The sequence below is a fragment of the Pseudonaja textilis genome, chromosome Z, assembly GCF_049901715.1.
Source record: "Pseudonaja textilis isolate UNSWEBS1 chromosome Z, rPseTex1.2, whole genome shotgun sequence".
Taxonomy (NCBI): domain Eukaryota; kingdom Metazoa; phylum Chordata; class Lepidosauria; order Squamata; family Elapidae; genus Pseudonaja; species Pseudonaja textilis.
In genome coordinates, this window is record NC_142008.1 from 67,662,740 (window position 1) to 67,686,759 (window position 24,020).

The 24,020-nt window shown below is 33.1% G+C and overlaps 2 protein-coding genes across 2 annotated transcripts in view; one reads left to right on the forward strand and one right to left on the reverse strand.

Annotated features, from left to right (window-relative positions):
- Positions 1-24,020, forward strand: part of LOC148124062 (uncharacterized) — a 247,060-nt gene that overhangs the window by 176,702 nt on the left and 46,338 nt on the right. The gene's annotated exons all lie outside the window — the stretch shown is intronic.
- The window catches only part of VPS41 (VPS41 subunit of HOPS complex), a 197,998-nt gene that overhangs the window by 40,938 nt on the left and 133,040 nt on the right, over positions 1-24,020 (reverse strand). Inside the window, exons 11-16 of the mRNA XM_026702255.2 lie at positions 14,015-14,112; positions 10,322-10,451; positions 8,967-9,082; positions 6,110-6,166; positions 2,531-2,592; positions 2,208-2,289 (exon numbers count right to left, since the gene is read on the reverse strand). Coding sequence (XP_026558040.2) covers positions 2,208-2,289; positions 2,531-2,592; positions 6,110-6,166; positions 8,967-9,082; positions 10,322-10,451; positions 14,015-14,112 — 545 coding nt within the window. The remainder of the gene's footprint in view (positions 1-2,207; positions 2,290-2,530; positions 2,593-6,109; positions 6,167-8,966; positions 9,083-10,321; positions 10,452-14,014; positions 14,113-24,020) is intronic.

Sequence of the window (24,020 nt, forward strand, 5' to 3'; positions counted from 1 at the left end):
TCAAGTTCTTAAAAAGATGGTAGTACCAGACTACCGTACCTGTCGCCTGAGAAACCTGAGGGTCAAGACGCAACAGTGAACAACCGTGGAACAAAAGATTGCTTCAAAATAGGGAAAGGAGTGTAAGAGGGCTGTATATTGTCATCCTGCTTATTTAACTTACATGCAGACTAATGTGAAATGCTGGGCTGGATAAGTCACAATCCAGAATTAAGATTGTCATGAGAAATATAAACAATCTAAGATATGTTGATGATACGTCTCTAACGGCAGAAAGTGAAGAGGAACTAAAGAGCTCCTTGGTGGGGAGAGGAGAGTGCAAAAAAACTCAACATTGAAACTCAACATTAAAAAAACTAAGATCATGTAATCTGATCCTATCACTCCCTGGCAAATAGAAGGAAAAGAACTGAAAGCAGTTACAGAGTTTATTTTCTTGAGCTCCTAGAGTACTGAAGATAGCAACTGCAGCCATGAAATTAAAAGATGCCTGAAAAAGCAGAGATAAGTTATGGTTTTCCCAGTAGTTTTATATGATTGTGAGAGTTGGACTCAGGCTCAGTGCTGTAGAATTGATGCTTTTCAATTGTGATGTTGGAGAAGACTTAAAAATCCCTTGGACTTCAAGGAGGTCACACCAGCCAATCCTAAAGAAAATCAATCCTGACTATTCTTTGGAAGAACAATTACTGAAGCTGAAGCTCAAATCCTTTGGCCACCAAATGACAAGAGAGGACTTACTAGGAAAAAAAATGATATTGAAAATGATTGAAGACAAAAGGAGAAGGGACAGCAGAGGATGAGAAGGTTAGATGGTGTCACTGATGCAATGAACATCAATTTCAATGGGCATTCTTTGGAAGACAGTAGAGGACAGGGGCCTGGTGGGCTGTATAGTCCATGGGACTGCGAAGAGTTGGATACGATTTAGTGATTGAATAACAACAACAAAAACAATCAACACTTTGGAAAGGCAGTAATTTCCCTGACAGGCTTTTCGGACAATCTACAGAGATTTTCTAAATTTAAAAGGGTTCCGGATAGCATAAAGTTTTGGTGTTAAATTTTATACCCAAGTTTAAAATAAATCTAGAAGGGATTGGTGGTGGCAGAAATAGTACATCACCCATTTATCCATACATCTTTTAGGATGAAGTGAAATAAAGGAAGGCAAGCAAACCTGAGAGGCTATCTTCTAATCTGGCAAAATGTCTGCCTGCTAACCTGCTCTCCCCCCATAAATAGTGCTGTTGTCTTGCCATCTATCTTTAATTCCGTACGAAGGCAGCTGCTATGAGAAAAACTGCAGTTTTGCAATACTTTCGCACTCTTGAACAAAATTTAACAGCTCAAAAGGACTACCTACTGTGAGATCTTAATAATATGCTCCTTTTGGTTCATTGAGTTTGAGTAGGAAGACATAAAATTCGTAGAGAGAATATGGATATGCAATCAATACACGTGTTCATAAATGCTTTCTACTGTCTGAGAAGTAACAGCCTTTTAGCAATTTGCCATGGTCAATCTATTAACTTTGATGCTTGCTAACAAATATGTCCCTTAAAATTTCCTGCTCTGCTCTGCCAGTAATTGAATCTCATGAGTTCTTTTTAATCTTGCAGTACACAACAGGCCCAAAATCTGTCATGTTGAAACATAATTAATTTCTGAATATATTATTAATGAATCCATCTACAAACTCTTGAGTCATGAAACCATAAGTGTCTATGATGCTTTTAAAAACTTCTAAAATCTAAAGACTCCTGAAAGGTTACAACTCTCTGAAGTATGAAAGAGAATTGACAAACTCAGATGGACATAATTCAGCTATCATATCTGATATATAAAAAAATGTACAAGCAACCAAAACACTATATTTTGTTAAGTTTCATGTTTCAAAAATGATTAATAGCATGTTTCAACTTTTTAGTAGGCCATGAATATCGACTTATTTCAGTTTTAGATTCTAGGATGTAATGCTATTTCTTGAAATTCAATTAATAAGCTTACCCTATTGTGCATTAAAGAAATATAGAATCTACACAGACCCAACTCACATGGAGAAAATAACAGATGAAACAAATAGACAGACCCAATGGAGCAAATTTTGAATATGCCTACTTTTGGGAAAAGTAATAAAGACATAATGACTATCTGATTTATTAACTTCTACATGTGACAAGCAAGCAGTGTTCAGTCATACAAACCTTAAGTTGCCCAATTTCTTTAAATCTATATACTTCACATTCCCATAAATTTGTGTTTTTGCCAAGTATCTTCTGGCATTTTCTGAAGAGAAAATATATAATAAGCAAAGTGTTCATAAATCATATTTTCAATGTTAAATAATGTTTTTTGCACACGTCAATATTTGTAAAGTAACAGCAGTAATTTGAAATTAATTATGAATTACTTTTTAATCTGACTTAAGGGCAATCCAAAACATAAAATTCAACAACCATGATCAAATATATATATATATTTATTTATATATATTTATATGTGCACAAAAATAAGCTAAAAACATTACCTTGAGGCCAAATCATAATCTCCAATTTCTAATAGATGGTTTATGTATGCTAAACCTATATCCTAAAATAAAACAAAATCAGTCAAAATTAGTTAAAAGTCAAAGGTAGCACTCAGTAATGAACTTTGTTTTCAAGTACTGTAACCGGTTTGTTAAATATAATGATTTAGTTTATCCCTGATAGTATACAAATTTACATATTAACAAAAACACTTGTCAAAAAGTACTGTTAAAATAAAGTTTGAAAAAAATGGGCTCAGTCTGAATGTTATGTTGTCTGATCAAAACTACAAATGGTCATGGAAAAAGACCATATTCTTCATCTATTCATTGGATGTAATTGTGCTCCCTTCAATGCTCTTAATCTGTTAGCCATATAATATTGAAGATAATAAAGACATGAAAAAAGAAACACAGGATCAAATTGTTTGATCAGTTTCAAGATATGCATCTTCTCATCCAGACCTAAACTCAATAGATTTTAAAGATAGAATATACTCTTATTATATACCTGACTACATCATATTTTCAGATATGGGACAAATTAAAACAATGAGTCATGTTAAAGTATCATTTCTCTACCATATGTGGAGATGATAATGAAGTGTGAGGTATCCAAATGATACCAAAAATAGTGATTTTAATTCAAGCATAAATATGCATATTATTCTTTTATACATGACTTAGAGAAAAATCAGTATTTGGGAAGTGAAAGACTCCAAACTCCCTATACCCAGCTTATTATCTTCCCTTTTCAGCCCTGAGACAGAACTTCTATCTTGGCAAGATGATTCTGAGAAGAAGAAAAAGTATTACAGAGAAGCAAGGCATTATTACAAAAGATTAAATGTGCCATCATTCCTGCATACATAAAATGCATTCTTTTCATGCTTCCATGAGATCTGTCTTCTTTGATATGTCCAAAGTATTTTGCTTCAACCACTTCAGGCTATAATAAACTACTATCATTCTTCCTATAAGTAAATATTGTTTTACTGGTTTCAATTGACAACTTTATAACAAGCTTTGAGAAATGTTTTTGTTCCAGGAACACTGCCTCCCAGTAGGGGTAAGGCTGAATCGGTTGGGAATGAGATAGGCAGTAAAAATTCTACATTTTTGTTGGAGGTATCTCTACTCCTGTGCATGCTTCAATAAAAAGCTCTGTGAGGACTATTTGCATGTTCAAATGAAAATACAAATTAAGCACAAAAAACCCCCTGCATTTTCTTGGGAGTATATTATGGATTAATATTACTATGGCTTCAAGAATGGTTAGAGCATTAAAATAGCTTTCCTATTTTGGTCATATTGAATCAGATGAAATAATACTGATTATTGCAGCTGGTATGAGAAAGGTATGAGCACCATTTATCATTTGTGTAAGCTCTTAATCCTACCTTTGAAGAATACAAAGATTTTTTCACTCTTTTATTGTTCCATGATCTCAGAATACAAGGTTTTTGTTATGCTGTATGTTATGTTATATTTGTAACAATAAGCATGATCAACATTCAATAAGATTGTGATCCGAGGATACTTGAAAATTCAATAGTTCAACATCCTTATATCTAGGATACAACTCTGCTCACTGGTGTCCTGACAACTATGTATGCCCTTTTCTCTTCAAATCTTTGATAATATTATTCTAGATCTCTAATTATCTGGATACAAATTTAGGTTGAAAGGAGAGGATGAAAACAAGTATTAATCAATAGCTATTATTCCCTTCCTAGGGAAGGTGCCAGAGCAGAAGATGGCCAATTGACTCCAGGATGTACGTATGAAATTTATTTTCTAAATTCATTTAAATCTGCCTTCAGGCCTGGCTGTGGAACAGAAAATGTTTTGTTCTGTTTTGCTCTGTAGGATAATCTACAACAGGAAAAAGACAGGGGAAGTGTAAGTGTCTTAGTCCTCCTCCTGACTCCTCTCAGTGATTTTCTATGACCATGGTATTCTGCTGGAAAGGACAGAGTATCAGAATTGTGATGAGGAAGCACTATACTATGGGGTTCCATTCTTATTTGCATGTTTGGATTACAGAATGTGGTGCTGTGTTGTCGCAAAGTTCCAATTTATCCCCTATGGCCTTTAACATTTACATGAGAGTCACAACTGTGATCTTATCCAGTAAGATATTCATGCTCTGGTGACTTTTTAGATAGACTGCTGCAGAGCACTGTATGTGAGTTTGTCATTGAAAATGGTCCCCAATGTCAGTTACTTCAGAATAGAGCAGCTAGACTGCTTATTGGGATTGGCAGATCTGGACATTTTATTCTAGTTCTTCACCACTTCCAGACTCAATTCAAACCACTGATTTTGATTGAAAGCACTAAATGTCTTACTGTAGAATCAGGCAACCCAAAGGAGTCCTTTATCCCATATGTACCTACTTGCAGCTACAACTACTTCCAAACCAATATATTTTATTGTAATTTCTTTAGATTATTATAAGCTGCCCACAATCATTTTTAGTCAAGTGGAATATAGGTTTAATGAGTTGCTGCTGCTGCTGTAATTATAACTGATCTCACAGTTAGTCAAATGTTTAAATTGGATTTGGCATTTTTGTCCACCTATTGAGAATAAAGGACATTTTTGGATGGATATAAGCTGTTCCAGTTAAGGCTGCCTTTTGCAATTGTCGGATGACGACTTTGTCAAGATAATCCTGCTCAAGTGGTGCTTCAGCTGTATTGGCATTGCACCCATGGTACCTATTACTATTGGTATGATTTTTGCTTTTTTTGCCATAGATATTTTAATTTTATTGGCAGGTCTTTGTATTTTGTGATTTTCTCTAGTTTTTTTTCTTTTAGTCTGCTGTCTATAACAGCAAATGAAAAGTAAAAAGTAGAGCTGAATAATCATTAAAAAAAGAGAATACTGTAGTTATGTAGCTTTCTGTAATCAGTTTGTAAAACAAGCATTCCATGGCTTAATATTTCCTTGAAGGAATAACCTCTTTAATGTGATTACGTCTAATTTCACAGGCACAGCTAATAGAGAGTATTTAGTGGTGAGAGATATGCATTGTGCGTGTTTAGAAATAATGTCTTCTGTGACTTTATGCAATTAGAGACTGAAACATATTTGTCACAGCTAAGAATAAACAAACACTAGTTAAAATACAACGCTGGGAATCTTCATATTAGCATTATTAGTTAAGTAGATTGCATATATTAGATAAATCACATAATGCTCCTTGGCTGATGATGATTATTATTATTGATGTTAAAGCAATTCCCTGCTATTGACATAATACTTATGTGCTTGGCTTTTTTAATATGTCATAACATTTAATTCTTTTAACCATATCTTGATGGTTAAGTATGCATTTTCCCATGCCCGTTTCAGATCACTAGCTGCCATTGACAAAAAGAAGGGAAACTCAAAATACTAACACCATGTCACAAGTTTGGAAATATTCAATGTTTAAGAGAAAGTTGGGAAATTAGAAATTTGAAGATATACATTTAATCTAGCAATGCTGATAGACACTATTTATTTATACTGTATATATCTGACATATCTGAAGCAGTTAAATTTCAAAAGTCAAGTTTGTAGACTTACCTGAATCTTGTGCTTTTTAATAGTCTTCTGACTGATTTCAGCTGCCATCAAAGCTTCCTATATAATAAAGTAAAAAAAATGACATCTACTGAACATTTCAATAGAAAAAACATAGATCTTCTTTTCTTTCTTGTATCTTCTGCATGAATGTACTAGAATGTTTAATGTCATGGTAAAACAAACAGAATCAAATTTATAATCAGCAAAAGCAATGGTTATTCTCCCCAAACCCCCTCTGGGTTCATTCCATGTTAATATCACAGGACCAAATCTTAGAAGATTGGCACTATATGTAGACCAATCAAAAGAAATATTTTTTTAAACTAACATCTGCATTAGAAAGATACTTTAATCTTGACTTGTTTTCCTAATGTTTCACTAACATTGAATAAATCTATTCTTCATTAGTTGCACAATTATTTTTCATCAAGTTTAATTTGTAGCTCATTTACTACATAACTCCATGAGTCCATGATGTCAAAATGAAACTGATTTATTGCAACTTAAAATGAGAAGTGAAAGCTTAATAGGGATTACAAGAAAAATTATTAAAGTATATAATACTAGAACAGATTATGTGAAATATACAAATATCCACAGCTTTAAGAAAAACCCAGTTTCTATGAAAGACATTTGTCACAAATTACTAGGATGTATCTTAAAATTTCAGAAAACATTAAATAGCATAATAAATTTGGATGCTTCATCTCTTTGCACCATGTCATACCTTTGATAATTGAAATACTCAAGAAATTATTTAAATAATATAAATGACTAAAGCTTGAAATTAAAAGCTATGCTGTATATTCAATCAGCTAAACTAACTAGTATTCGTAATGAAGTAAGTAAATGTAGCAAGTTAACTACACTTTATACTTATTTGTTTCATATTTTATTTTGATTATCACTTTTATGTGCTGTCTCAGATTCAAAATACTGCATCTGCAGTCTTTTTTTCTCTATATATATACAATAGAACCTTCAACTGGCTCCTTCTTAGAGCCGAGTGCTGACATAAAAAAATAATTCTGGCCTTTCAGACACTACAATGCACTGTTCCTCCCTATCTTCACTATGCTCCTCTGATTAGAAATTTATAGGCTTCTGGCCTGACTTATATCATAGACTTCCCTGACTTTTATATTATGCATAGTTTAATTTTAGTAGATTTAATTAGCTATGCAGTGTTATTGTATGGTCTAGCTTATCATCTCTTTTTATTATAAACACTTGCTTGGTATATTTTAATTAACTGATGTCCCTTTATTTTTGTGCTTATATATGTGCACAATATAAAATACTAATTGTGAAGTTAATTCTAATAGTATTCATGACTGCTATTGGCAAGTCCAGTCAGATATTTTTAGAGGCAAATGCAACCAAAACAAAGACTCTATTGTTTAGATAAAAAAAAACATGTGTCTGATAGAGTAATGCAGTGGGGATCTGGCTAAATCTTATCTCCCTAGACAAACTGAGCACTTCTGGATTGATTTTGGTAAGTGTGGTAATAGGTAAAATCATTCAAGTACTGAGCACATGAAATGGTAAAATATTATTTTTGGGAACAGTACAAAAGTAATTTGAAAAATCAACACACAGATTTCTTTGAAATAAGTATTTTTCAACATATAATTTCTATATGCTCTAATACATTTCATCTTATTTTGATGAAAAACAAAATATTAATGGATGTTAACATTTTAATAACTTACTATAGCACAGCATGTGACAGATTGCATTCCGTTAAATAAAGTTTAATATCCTTCGAACTATGTACCATTATAATAAAAAGAACCAAAGTTGTATATGGATTACCAATTTATTTCATGCTAGATAAGGAGTGGATAAAGCTTCAGTTGTCTTTGATTTCCAAAATCACAACATATTGAAAGAAGTTATTCTTTGGATCAATACAAGGTAATCTGGCTCTTTAAAATGAGAATTAGTTCCTGAAGCAGTGAGAAGCCTAATATTTATTATTTTAGCCCATTCTTTTGAAAACTAAAAAAATTACAACTATTTCTGGTCCATTGAAAAAGGAGGAAGCACATATATAGGATTATGTCTGATTCAGTTCAAGTCAAATCAAATTATCAAACTGAATATAAACTTTTTACTATTTTCAAGTATGAATCTTTATTATCTGGCATCACAGCTGACTTTCAGATATTAGAATCAAAAGCTTGGGTTTGAATAAATGATTCAAAAGTCATATTCATCTACTTTAAAAAAATAAGTAAGTTTACACATGGAAATGCAAATATTTAAGTAACTATGGTCCTTTTACTGTCTAACTGACATATTTAAGTAACTATTTGTCAGAATATTACGTATGAATAACATTGGATGCTACATTCATACATATAACTCAGGGATTATGGCAGATGCATGGTTCGTGGATTGTTATTACGAAAATAAAGCTATGGTGTGTGTGTGTGTGTATGTGTGTTTGCCTTTGAATCATTGCTGACTCTTGAAGATTGCTTGGAGTATCCCTGAAATTTTATTTAGCAATATTTCAGATATGGCTTGTTACTGCTTTTTCCTAGGACTGAGAGAAAACTGGCCCAAAGTCTCCCATCTGCTTTTATACCAAAGATGAAATTAGAACTTACAGACTCTTTGATTTCTAGCCCAGCACCTTAATTAGTATAGCAAAATGGCTATCTCTCATTATCTCAAGTTATCTAAATAAATAAATGTAACTAGAGAGAATATAATTTGGTCTATAACCACAGCACCTATTAAAATTCCTAAACATAACAATTACTTTTGTTGTAACAATTAGAAAATAGAGAACTGTTTTTCCCATGGCATCATTAAGAAGAAAAGATGGAAAAGGTTTAATAATTACTTCATATTTCTTTTTCTCCAAGAGCCATTCAATGTGATCGTCTTGATCTCGTTCTTTGGCCACTACCACATCGCTTGGGCTGACAATATAAAAAAGTGATTCGCCTTCAGAATATTCTGTAAAAGATAGACAACTGAATCAATTGCCCTTCAAATTTCTAGCATTACAGTACAGTCGTGGAATATTCACATGTGCAACCAACTATACTATGCTTTGTATTAAACTCAGCACTACTCATATTGCCACTCTCTACAGCAACCTCCCTCATTCACAAATTGATACCTCAAAGGGGGAGTGATCACATGCAAATACTAGATTTTATTATCTTACTTAAGAAATTATGATTAAGAATCTGGGACCAACAATTTCAGAACAAAATTCTCTCTTTAAAGTGTTACAAATTATCAATAACAGCAATTCTAATATACTTAAACTGAAAGGACAGGTTACTCATCAGTGAACATTCTTCAGTTAGTCCTCTCTGTTTATATTCACATGTGTAGATTCTGCACATGTGCAGATTTTCATCATTGAAAACTTTTAAGAAAGATTTCTGGCAGGAAATCCTGAAAGTATCACAAGGAGTATCACAATAAATGGTATAAAAATTCAGAATCTTCTTTGGAAAAAAAAGAATGCTTTCAAAATTTCCAGATGTGATAAATGGAAGAGAAATGAGTAGAAACATGGGATCCATATTGCATATGTACACTTTGAAGCAGGTTTTGCCAAAATTCCTTAGTTCTCAGTGAATCTCAAGGAGGCTTCAGGCAGGCACTTCACTCATACATGCGATACGTAGCAATTACGAAGAAAACGTATAATATGATAAAGTATACACTAAAATATATGCTAAATATATGATATGATACATATTGTAACATTTGATTTAATATAATATAGATCGGAGAATATCATTTTTATCTTTTTGTGATAAATAGGTCAATTTTACTTTAGAATATAGGCCATAATGTAGACCAGGGGTTCAAACTGGATTTCTTTCGGGGCCAGATCAGCATTGTAGTTATCCTCCACGGGCCAGCCTGGGGTGGGTGGGGAGACTGGACAAACGCCTCCTGCAGCACCCTGCTGTCCAAAATGGGATGCAGGGGCCATGTGGAGGCCAGGAGGCAATCCCAAGCAAAAAATGGGCCATGGGGGGTTGGGCATGTGTGGCCCCGTGTTCTATTTTCGCTAGCAGAAGCACCACAGGCTGGTCCTTTGCTATTTCCAGGCCAGGCCTGCGGGCCAGATTTAAACACACCTTGGGCCTTGAGTTTGACACCGTTGATGTAGATTTTAGAATGTAGGCTTTGCTATAGAACTTAGCAAACAGATTGAGAAGAAATTGTTACCTAAACAATAATCTCGACATTCATTTTCTTGAAAGCATCTTACTGTGAGTGCATCAGAAGATATTTCTTCACAAGATTCAGGAAATGGTTGAATTATATCAAGTCTTGGTCGGGCACAGCATTCTTTTTCCTGCAGAAAGAAAATAATATTCAGCCTTCAAAATGCTCATCCTATATTAGTGATCTATCTATAAGAATTTATTAATCCCAACTGCAATTGTCTTAAACAGTTTGAATTCTTTATTGTCATTGTACGTATATACACAATATACATACAACGAAATTCACAGTTTTAACCAAACAGTCCATATAATCAAATGTAGTATTTACTTTGTCAGATTTCTTTCATGTATAAAACAGATGTTTCCATTAATACCTTAAAATTTATTTTCTGATTGGAGAAAGCACAATATACAGAAGTAATGGGAATCCTCAGGATTTATGAAAGTTAGAAAAGGAGCATTGGAACTGAAACTTTAGATAATCTTTTATTTATACAATACAGACTCTGAGTGAAAAAGTATGATCTAACAACTTAAAGTAAGCAACTATTGTTTTTATAATAATGATTTGGACAACCTTTATTGTTGATAATTTTGTAGTTTTATAACCTGATATTTAATATAAAAGGACATTCATAGAACAGCTGAAAATTTATCTCAAACCATTAAAATCTAACTAAATCTAAATCCTTCAGCTAATGAAGAAACGCCCACCCACATCCCCCACATAAATATTTGTTGCCATTTACAACACTGAATGATAATATTGTTGCTTATTGCATACAGCCGGCATGGTTTGGAAATCATTGTCTAAGACTTACCATAATGTATGAGTTTACAGTCAGCTGTGATTTATTTAGCAAACTATAGCTAATAAAATTGTGATTTAACATAATTATTTGAGTCTAGCCAGTGTGAGAGAGAACTGTTTTATTCCCCAACAGGATTTCTTAACTAGAAACAGCCTTCAGCCGAGTTATAAATGGTTCCTGGGTGTTTTGCTTGAACATTTTACAACATATGTAAAACATCACAAGAATTCAATACATTTTCATATAAAGAACTAATCCTTTGATTTTAATGTCAGCACTAGAAAAAAATAGGCAAAGAGTAAGTGAAGAAAAATCTGATTTAAAAAATGGCAATATTGAAACCACTGGCCAAACATTTCAGCTGTAGTAATTACTGCCCTCAGGATGGACATCCTTGAGAAAATCTATCAAATAGCTAAGTTAGGTTTCATCAGGGGTTTTAAGACTATTTCTCAAAGATAATATAAAGACTGTCTTTTCTATTAAAAGTGTTAATCATTTGAACAAGAATGCACCTATCAAATCCATAAGTGTTTCTTAATGGCAACTATATATTCCATTTTCTCAAGTTTTGAATCTTTAATTGTTTCCCTTTTTACCCAACTTCCATTGTCACTGCACAATAGTTATTCATATATAATAGTCCTTTCCCAGGACAATATTCTCTGAATCTGATAAGGTGGATTTAGGTTAACAAAAGCTTATGTGTTAATAAAGTGCTGCAATGCTAAATTTTAAGTTCCCCCGAATTCTACTGTTTTCATTGTGGCAAAATATCAAGACTGTTCCTCCAGTGTATTCTTTAATAAAAATAAATGTCCATGTAAAAAAATAACAGTATCAAATGCTTTCCAATGGAGCTTCACAACATGACTATTAAATACACTTTATAGACTCTAGGTTTTTTCCGATATGGAACTTTAACAATGAGAAATGTAGTCTAATTATTTAAAAAGGTATGTTGCATAGCTATTTCACTTGATGCTAGCAAACTTTATATAACATGCCACAAAGGCAACATCAACTTGCCAAAAGGTTTGCAGGCCAAACTTTATACAGGATAAATATAATACACCACAAGTGTACTATATTTCATTCCAACTTTCACTTATTGGATTCAACTTCACTTTGTAGCTTGATTTTTTTTCCCTAAGACTCAGTCACAGAAAAGGCCTACACTATGAATTTTCCTGGGAAAAACTGCAGCAGTGACTTTGAACCTTCCTTTAAAATAATAAAAAAGTATCTGCCCATTCTGCATGAGGGTTAGAAGCAGACACTACTTATTTCAATAGATGAGTGTTACTTTGAGTCAATATTGCTTCATTGCTTAGCAACAACATGTACCTAGTTGTTCAATGTTACTATAGCAATAACTAATGTCAGTTCGCTATAATGGAAATGAAAAGAATAATCTAAATTTCACAGATTTGTTTCTTCTATACTTTCATTTTGTAATGAAAACAATTATCACGATGACTTTGTAGAGTCTCCTGAGAAATGCTAATGATTTAATATTTTCTCTGTACATCTAGACATTTTCAACTGAAGTAGACATTGTCAAATTGAGACAACTTTATCAAATAGTTCTTGTTTCCATGTGCCTACAATCATTGAGAATAATTATTTTGACAGACTTTATTTAGAAGAAAGTGCAAAATTAGCAGTCATTTTTATTAAACTTTAATTCCTGTTCAACAGTCTGCATTACTGTGTATCTATTGGACTTTGCACCACTAGAACCTTAGGGTCTCCAGACCTTTTCCCTCATCCTCTTCTTACTGTCACTAAGTATTTACTCCACTTTCTTCAAATGTTTAAGCAGTGATGTGAATGAGATGCTTTTCTCACTTGTTTTCCACATCTCCTCTGCCCCACCAAAATCTGCTAGTGGTATTGGAAAGGGATGAAGATGTTGTGATTACTCATACCATTTACCCTTTGTTACAGGTTAAGAAAACCACTTATTTGATTTCAGTTTGCTATGATTTGGAAAGTTTATGATGCTAAATTGTGTCCTGAGGGTAGTTAATATTAAAATAGACCTGTTGTAATTATTTCAACACATGAAAAAGGATGTCTTCGATACTATTTTGCTGGTCAATTTAGATTATTCTAAATTTTCAAAGTTTGTTCCTTGGAAGACTTTTAAATTATTGTTTTTTTCTTTTTTAATACAAAATGAAAACAAATTGGTACTAATAATACCTTGCCTCTTTTTATTAAACAAATACATTTAAATAATTATTTAAATATGTCTCTCTTTCCTTTATTCTCTGATTTGGCATCAGGAATCTTCAGTAAAGATAGTCTTTGATTTACAATCATATTGGAACCAGAATTTCTGTTGCTAAGCAAGATGGTGGTTAGGTGAGTCATACCTGATTTTATGATTTTCCCCCCACAATTCTTAATCACTACAGTTGTTAAGCGAATCATGCAATTGTTAAGCAAATCCAGCTTCTCTCATTGACTTTGCTTGTCAGAAGCTGGCTAGGAAGGTTGCAAATGGTAATCACTGTTTGCTTTTTTGGCTCAGTATATCAAGCACCTTTTTTAACTTGGAAGATACTAAAATACAAAGTCTTGGACAACATGAATTTTCTATTGCTGTCTTATAAAAGAAGGAGATTGGTCAGTTAATAGCATGCCAAAAGCAGCTAGATGATAATAATCCTGCTATTTAACATTTTTGAGAAATCCACATATGAATATAGAAAGCAAACAGTTCTGTTTAAGAACCAGTATGGAGTACATATCTTAAACCAAGCACCCATGTAACTATCAAGGCAATTCATTAGATTAATCAATGTAGTCACTAAAGGTTGAGTTCCGCTCAACAGAGACTTTAATTATTTGCATACAAAAATGTCACTTACCATTTTCTCTGAAATCTCCTTTACAAATGAAAGAATGACAAGCTGGTCACAGAGAGGTGCTATCCCACTGATATAAAATTCAGTGTTGAACTGAGACACTGAGCAGCAGATAAACAAAGAAACAGCTAGTTTACTATTAATTCATATTATTGGTTATGTTTTCATGATGAAATAATATCACAGACATTTCAATATGCAAATGAAGTTAATATCATTATAATAATTTCCTGAGAGACAGATCAGCATGCATTTAATTTTCCTTTAAAATTAATCTCTAAAATTTGACAAGTTGTTTGGCATACAATTGGTATTCTATACCAAAGTTGATTACCATAAAATTGATTGTTAGGGTAATCAACTTTAATTTTTGTAGAAGAAAATTATATGCTCAAGACTGATAAAACCAACCTTCAGTTACCCACAAGGTAGTAATCTAAGATACCGTGCAATGTGAACGCATATTTTGGAAATTTAACAATTCAAAATAGATCGTTATTTAAAGGTTACCAAGAATATTATGGAGCTTGGATGTTGTAATTACTGCAGCTTTTCACAAATGGTGGTATTTCCACCATCTGTGGAGAGCTGCAGTAATTACAACATTCAAGCTCCATTGAAAAGAAAAAAGAAGGAACATGGGCTTTACTGAATTTCACAAGAACTTTCTGAATGTCTGGATTATAGATTAATTATGTCAAAAGGTTATCCTGTCATAACACTATTATGAATATAAAACTTCACTACATAAGACTTGGATAATGGTACAGAATAAACTCTAGTTGATATGTGGCCATCACACATGTATTGGTTTTAAGATTTTGGGAGTTTTTTGTAATGTTGAAGCTCTGTAACATTTGTAACAATCTGTTTTTTCTATTATTGGACTTCTTTGCTTTAGCTCCCAGCTTCTAGTGTCAAAAGCAATGTATCTACCCTGATGTATTTCAGCATCCTACTCATTGATATGTCTCTCTCACTTTCTGCTGGTCTAGACACTAAGCAATAGGCAGCCATGGGTTACAATTACTTGGGGGAGAGGGGAGCATGCTAGCAAATTTTGGACATGCTACCCCTTCATTGATAAGTATGAAGAGGCTATTATAGGCAATAGACCAGGGGTTCCCAACCTGGGGTGCTCGCACCCCCTGTGGTGCGAGACGATATTCCAGGGGGTGCGAGAAAAGTCCAGGTAAATAATAGGATATTGGCTATATGTTGGCATTTTTATTTATTATTTATTTCAGGGGGTGCGAGGTTCGAGTGAAATTTCTTTAGGGGTGCGAGACAAAAAAAAGGTTGGGAACCACTGCAATAGATGAAAGGTGGCTTGAGAAATTTACAGTATCCTTTCATGGAGGTGTCCTGAGAATTCACCTTTCCATTTTGTATGGAATGGGAATAATGAGATTACAATAACTCCATGATTTGTCTTGGCTCCAGAGTTGGAGTGCTGACTGAATAACATTCTTTACACTCTCCCATTAGTCAACAAGGAGGGAAACAAGATAAGGCGTTCTCTGTCTGTTGAGATTACCAGAAATGCATATGATGACAGATTGGCTTTGAAGTCCTTTAGTGTGAGTGGGAGTACAAATAGTGGTGGTTAGTTACTTTTAACTAACAAAATAGTCAAATTCAGATTATAATATTACTATACAATATTTCCAACTGAGATTTAATTTTAATCAAAAGAACATATATAATCCACTCAGAAAGAATGCATATCTTCTCAAGTTACATTTCTGCTACAACTTTTTTTATTGCAAATTAAAAAGAAAGAAATCAAATGAACAGGAAAAGAAAACGCAAAATGAGACCCAAAAAGAGAATATCGCTGGATTTTCCCTACATGAAAGAATACCTATCACAATATTTTCAGTATTGCAACTGGTCAGAATTGATTTTTATATAATTGTAGACATAAATTCAACATAATCTTCTAATACAAAATAAATATACTGTGTATGAAAACTTGTAGTAACTTTAGAACTGGAAAGAAAGGAAATGCTATTTTTAATGCTATGCTCAAGAGATAATAAAACCTAAAAGTATTCAGAGTTTATATCTCTGCACAAACAGTAAATCGGTGTAAAATACATTTATATGATGTCAAACTTGAACTGCATGATAAACACAATTCAAGTACAATGGTTAACTTTAAGTGGGAGTTATTAGTTATTGGGTTAGACTCAGATGCTCAGGAAACAATTGGTTGAATTTAAGGAATCAATCTGCCTGTCTTGTAGAAATCCTTTTGCCCTGCAAAGACCTGATACTCAGGTATTTGAAAGAAACCATATATTCAGATACAAGGAATAATAAGGCCTCCTCTCCCAACATATTCAAGTTTCCTAGATGATATAAAATAACTATACTATTTGAACCTATAAAGATCTAAATTGAAATCGGCACTTTTTCCAATTTAATAAGCAGGAATAGTTGGGAAGAGATAACTTCAGCATTATGTAGTGGTTGATGGATTGGATTAAAATTATGAAATCCTATGTACAACATCACGTTTCAATGATGGAAGCTCACTTGGTGAGATTGAAGTCATACTCTGAAGTATTTTGCAGCTTGGCTCTTGTGGGGAAAAATCAGAATATTATTTATGGGATCCTAAGATCCTGATGAAAAGACAGGATTTAACAGCTATCAAATATATCATTCAAATAAATTTTTGTTTGATTATAAGGCATCTTACAAAATATAATACTTGTATATAGAATATTTCCTTCACAAGCTAAAATTTTTTAAAGGAAAACAATCATAGATTACTAGAAGGTTGATGGACTCATAAAATTGAAGCATAGAAGAGTATATTTATTATACGTTTGAAAATATTATGAACTATCTTTCTGTACTGTATAAAATAATTCTCATTCTGGAACAATCCACTCATATGACCTGTAGAGCTAGTCCAAGGTGAGCCATTTACTAATTTTTTGCCTAAACACCATCTATATAGAATAAACAGGTCTACAAAATAAACTATTCTATTTAGGAAACTACTTCTAGAAATTATATTCTAATGCACAAGAGTTAACAGGCTGAAATCAGTTTGCCCATGTGATACTACTATATTCGAGCTGCAATCATTTCTAAGTGGACTAGAAATACAATTCAAGCTGCTGGCCATTACCATAACCATTTTATGTCTATTATCTAAGTATTTGAGGGACTGCTTTCCCAGGTGGAATCTGTCTATCTGATAAAAACAAACAGGGAAGTAGAGGAGAGACCATCGTCCAGACCCTCTTGCAGAAAATCCAGTATTGAACCAAGGTGGGTTCAATGTGGTGTCTCAAACACCAACCGCAGAAAATCTTCTACATTGCATCATAAATCCTAGTAGTAGAAGGCCACCTGGTCACCTGGATTGTCTGTATGACTTTATTGGAGAACTTCTCCTGTCTCAGAAGTCCCCGCTCAAGTGCCAGATGGTCAACTGGAGCCACTGGGACTCCGGATGGTTGATGGGACCCTGGCTGAGGAAGATTCTGTCCAGGGGAATCCTCCAAGGTCTGGAAATCAACAGGCTGACCAGATTGCTGAACCACGATCGTCTGGGCCAGTGGGGAACTAACAACAAAGCCTCTGCCCTCTTCGACAACACCTTCCTGATTACCCTTGGAATTAGGGGAAGAGGGAGAAAGGCATACAACACACCCTGGGGCCACAGGCAGCCTAGTGCATTGAGCCCTTCTACCCCTGGTGCTGGAAAGTTCACAAAGAATATTGGAAATTGAGTGTTCAACAGAGAGGCTAAGAGATTCAAGATCGGATGGCCGAACCACTCTGAAAACTCCTTGAAAAGACTGGGATGCAGATGCCACTCCGACTGGTCAACTGTGGCCTTGCTGAGCCAGTCTGCCTGCACATCCGAGACTCCTGAGATGTGCTCAGCCCATATCAATAGGAGGTGTCTCTCTGCCCAAAGGCACAGTTGGGTCGCTTCCTGCATGAGGGACCTGTAACGAGTGCCTCCCTACTGCTTTATGTGGACCTTGGTGGCCACATTGTCTGTGAGAAGGACATATTGTGCCGAAATCTCCTGCTGGAAACTCCTGAGGGCCAAATGGGCCGCCCTGAGTTCGAGCCACTTTATATTGTGACATAGCTCTTCTTGCGACCACCGCCCCTGGGTTACTTGTGATCCAAGGTGGGCCCCCAGACAAACAGGCTGGCATTGGCTGTGATGGTCAGTCTTTGTGGTTCCTTTTTTTCTTCTTTCCCTTTACCTTTTTTTAAAAAAAATCTTCTCTACTTTTTCACCCATTCTTCTTTTTACATTTTTTTCTCCCCTTTTCTTTTTGCATATTACTGGAACTAATTGGATTAAGGTATACAAGTGCCTCAAGATTTTTTCCCCTCCTCTTTTTATTTTTTACTTTATATTTTCTATTGGAGTGACAGTTGCTTGCTCTTGTTTTCTTTTTTCCTTTCTTTTTTTCTTTTTTTCTTGCTAAATATTACAAGATGAGTAGAAAGACAACAGCTCCAGCTTCTTCAATACCAATACTTTCTCTTCACCATCTGGAGGACAACGATCAATACAGATGATGTTACAACAGGAGAAAAAGAAGGAAGTAACATTGCAGATGATTATGCAAGGAATCCAAAAGATTGAAAAGAGAACAGAGAATATTAAGCAAAGAACTGAAAAGACAGATGAGAAAGTAGAGAATATCCAACATATGATGATGAAATATGAAGATAGATTAAAGAAAATTGAAGAACAAGATATACAAAGACATAAGAAAAATTGGAGATATTAATACTCGATTGAGCAAAGTTGAAAAGGGCAGGAGTGGACTATAGGGATGGGAAATTGATAGATCAGAATTCTATCTGAGATTCCAAAATATAGAAGAAAAAAGGGGTGAAAACCTTGTTGAAATAATGATAGGAATACAGGCAGAAGCGTTAGAGATAACTAAAGAGAAGATGATGGATGGGATGGATGAAGTGTTCCATATCTATACAAGATATGCAATGAAAAACAAGTTACCAAGAGAAGCTCACATCAGATTTACCAAGAAAACGATTAAAACACAGATACTGCAGGTGGCAAGAGACAAAATGTTAAAGTACAAAGATAAAGAAATTGTGGTACTGAAACAGGTACCAAGAAGAGTAAGAGAGATAAATTGACTAAATTGACTAAAGAGTTACTTAAAAGAGGAGTAAATTACAGATGGTTGGTACCAGAAGGTCTCTTGTTCACCTGACAGGAACAAAGACACAGAAATGACACAGTTGAAAAAGCGGAGCTATTCTATCTAGAATATCTTAGAGGAAAGGAGGAAGATACAAGAAAAGAAGAGTAAATCAAATTTTAAGAGGAGTGTATATAAATAATTGAAAAAGAAAAAGAAGAAGGTGCAGTAGGTGGTATACCCAGAAAGCAACAAGAACTAAGATCTACTAGAGCAACAAAACCTCCCTACAAATTCTAATATGGATGAAAGAAAATTGATTATGATTAATATAAATGGACTTAATTTAGTTACTAAAAGAAGAAAAGTATTTCACAAATTAGAGAAATTTAAAGTTTGATATAATCTGCCTACAAGAAGTACATATTAAAAAACAACATGAATATATATTGAAACAAAAAAAATAGAGAAATTATTCACGTCGTTGACACAATGTAAAAAAAGAGGTGTGGTCTTATATATCAGAGATACCATTCCAGCAGAAGCAATCTATACAGATGATGATGGAAGGATTTTGATGGTGGAAATAGTGGACATTAATGTAAAAACACTTTTAATAGCAATTTATGCTCCAAATGATAACCAAGAAGAATTCTACAGTAAATTACATATGAAAATAATTGAACTGCACTAAGTTAATATTTGCATGATGGGAGATTTCAATGGAATAATTAATAATCAATTGGATTATAAACACAGAAATCAACGAAGAAAATTAGAAAGACATTACCAAAATCCTTCTTTCAAATGATAGAGGAAACAAACTTAAAAGATGCATGGAGAGAGAAATATGGAAAACAAGCAATATACTTTTTATTCAAACAGACATGCATTATGGTCTAGAATAGATATGATATGGATGTCAGAATTACTTTCTAATATATGAGAAATTGAAATAGAAACAAGTACTTAGGCAGACCATAACCCAATGATAGTTACTTGGAAAGGACAAAAGAGGAGATCTAGATAGACTTTAAATAATACGATATTAAAGGAAAAAGACTTTAAACAGAAAATTGAGAGAGAATTGGTTTTCTTTTTTAAAGAAAATAAAAAAGAGGATACATCTCTACAGAATCTCTGGGACACGATGAAGGCCTACACAAGAGGTTTAATAATAGATTATACAAGGAAAAGGAAGACTTTCAAAATACTGGAAGACGACTATAAGAGACTGGAAAAAGAATTACAGAAATTTTCGCAAAAAAAAAGACATTAAAATTAAAATGGACATAACTAAACATAAAATGGGACTAATGGAAAAAGAGGAATTAGCACAAAAATTAAAAATGCTAAACAGAATTACTTTGAAGATGCAAACAAACCAGGCAGATGGTTAGCTTATAAATTGAGAAAGGAAAGAGAATCAAGAAGGATTAGTCAATTAATAGATGAAGAAGGACATGTTTGCTATGAAAATGAGAAGAAAAATATTATACAAGATTATTATGGAAAACTGTATTATCAAGAGAATATTCAAGAAGAAAAAATTAAGCAATACTTACAGAAAGCGAAGTTACCCTAGATACCCAAAGATATTGAAACAATGTTAGAAGGGAACATAACGATGATGGAATTAACAGAAGCCTTAAAAAAACAGAATGCTGGAAAAGCACCAGGTCCAGATGGATTGCCAGTGGAATTTTATAAGACTTTCAAGGAAATACTGAATCTACAATTATTAGAAGTCATGAATGAAGTTATGTCAAAGAAGAGAATACCCAAAACATGGTCAGAAACATATATTACAGTTATACCGAAGGAAGACACAGACCCGCAGCAAGTTAAAACTATAGACCTATATCCCTATTAAATTCAGACTATAAAATTTTTGCTTCAATCCTGGTAGGAAGACTGAAAGGATATTTAAATAATTTTATTCATACTGGATGGATTTCTGCTGAAGAGACAAATTAAAGACAATATGAGAATAATTCTGGATACTTTGGAATACTATGAGGCACATCCTGAAAAGCAAATGGCTTTGATGTTTTTAGATGCACAAAAAGCCTTTGACAATGTGAGTTGGCGATTTATGTTATTGCAACTGGTACAAATGGGCTTTGGTAAAAAATTTATTCAAGCCAATGAAACAATATATCACAAACAAACTGCAAAGGTCATGATAAATGGAGAATTAACAGAGTCTATAGATATAAGAAAAGGGACTAGACAAGGTTGCCCACTGTTGCCTCTGCTGTTTGTTTTAACATTGGAAATGTTGAATAGGAATATTAGAGCAGAAAAAGAAATAAAAGGAATGAAAATTAAAAAAGAAGAGTATAAATTGCAAGCCTTTGCAGATGACCTGGTATTTATATTAGAGGATCCATTGGAAACAGCATTCTAAATTAATAGAAAAGATAGAAGAGTATGGAAAAGTAGCAGGTTTGAAAATAAAGATAAAACAAGGTATTAACAAAGAACATGTTAGCAAGACAAAAGAAAGAGTTGGAGGAAGTTTTAGAAATACAGGTCACAAATAAGGTTAAGTACTTAGGGATATATATTACACCAAGATGTAGTACATTGAAGGAGGATAATTACTTTAAACTCAAACAACAGATTGTGACAGACTTGACAAAATGGGAAAATTTACAATTATCAACGATTGGGAGAATATCTACAATTAAGATGAATGTATTGTCTAGAATTTTATATTTATTCCAGACAATTCCAATTCGATTAGGGAAAGAGTTTTTCAAAGACTTAAATAAAATTGTGGTGAACTATATTTTGCAGGGTAAGAAAGCGAGAATAAAACTTAAACTGTTACAAGATGCAAGAATAAGAGGAGGGTTTGCTTTGCCCAACTGGGAATTGTATTATCAGGCACAAACCTGATGTGGGTAAAGGAATGGATAACATTAAGGAACTGTAAATTATTGACTTTAGAAGGACATGACTTGCTGTTGGGATGGCATGCTTTCCTCTGGTATAAGGGAACTAAAATTTTAGAAGACATTATATTTGAGAGGCATTGTTTTTAAATTGGGAGAAGATAAAAAAGCAATATTACTTAAAAATTCCATTATGGATATCTACCATTGAAGCTTTTTCTTATCCAATAATATATAAAAAGGAACAAGCAGTTAGATATGGTGAGATATTGAATGAAAAGGGTGAACTTAAATCTATGCAAGCATTGGAAGAACAAGATATAAAAATGAATTGGTTTTCATATTTGCAAATACAATCTAGATTTGATAAAGATATTAAATTAGAAGGTATTTATGATGAGTTGACTGACTTAGATAAAATCTTGATATGTGCTGATGAAAATGTAATCAAAAACTTTTTATGGACATTTACTAGAATTTAAATTGGAGGAGGAACAAGTTAAAGAAACAATGATTGCTTGGGGAAAAATTTTGGATATGGGATTGATATAGAGAAATGGCAGAAATTATGGTCTCAAAATTATAAAATGACAATCAACTACTTATGAAGAAAATTTGTATAAGATGTTTTACAGGTGGCATTTACTCCAGACAAGAATTGAGAGAATGTTTAAGAACAAATTGGATAAATGTTGGAAATGTCATCAGATACCTGATTCATATTACCATATGTGGTGGACGTGCTTAGACGCAAAAAGATATTGGACTAAAATCCACACATGGTTGGAAAAAAATGATAAAACAACATATTGACTTTAAGCCAGAGATATTTTTATTGGGAATTATACCGGAAATGTACAATAAAGAATTGAAATATTTGATTGTAAATGTTTTAACAGCGGCTAGGATTGTATTTGTTAAGAATTGGAAAAATGAAAAAATACCTATGCAGGAGGAAGTTATTAAGAAAATTATGGATTGTGCTGAAATAAGTAAATTGACATTTGAAATCAGAGAACAACGAGATAAACAATTTTACATGATATGGGATTTGTTTTATCAATGGTTAGATAAAAAGACATGGTAATGTAATAGATTACAAAATCTTGTAATAGAAGTTTAATAGATCGATATAAAATATAATATAGATATATATAACCATTGGATGAAAGTGCAATATAAATTTCATAATAAAATCTAGAATATCTCGTATAAAATGATGGAATAAATAGTTTAGTCATGAATGATTTATAACTGATAAACATATAAGCATATGTTAGTTTGACAATGTGAGAATTTATTTAATGTGTGAATAGTGACTATGAAAGGATAGCACAAAAGATTTGTAACCAACTGACACACTGTATGTATATAAAATGGAAGATGTTTTTATGTTTTGTCTGTATATGTTTGTCTTAAAAAATAAAAATTTTTACATAAAAAAAGATAAAATTTATTCCATGTTTTATAATATTTAGACTCTCCTTTGTCTTTTATTTCTAAAGTTAAACTATCTGATTCTGCACATGCCATAATTTTTCTTATTCTTTCTGTTTCTGAAAATATGATTGCATTTTTCCAATATTGTGCATATAATATTCTAGCTGCTGTCAATACATGTACTATTAGATACATAATTTCCTTCTTAAATTTTTCTGATATTTTACCAAGAAGAAAAAAATCAGATTTAAATGGAATACATTCCCCCATCATTTGTTCTATCAATGTTGGAATCAAGTCTCCAATATTTTTGCAGCATTGCAAGTCCACCACATATGAAAAATGTGCCTGGTACATCTTTACACTTCCAACAATTTAGAGGTATATTTTTAAACATTTTAGAAAGCCTTGCTTTGGTGGAAGATGCCACCTGTAAAACTTCTTATAAAGATTTTCTTTATAAGCTGTAGTCAATGTTATTTTATTTGTGGTCCAAAGTTTTTGCCA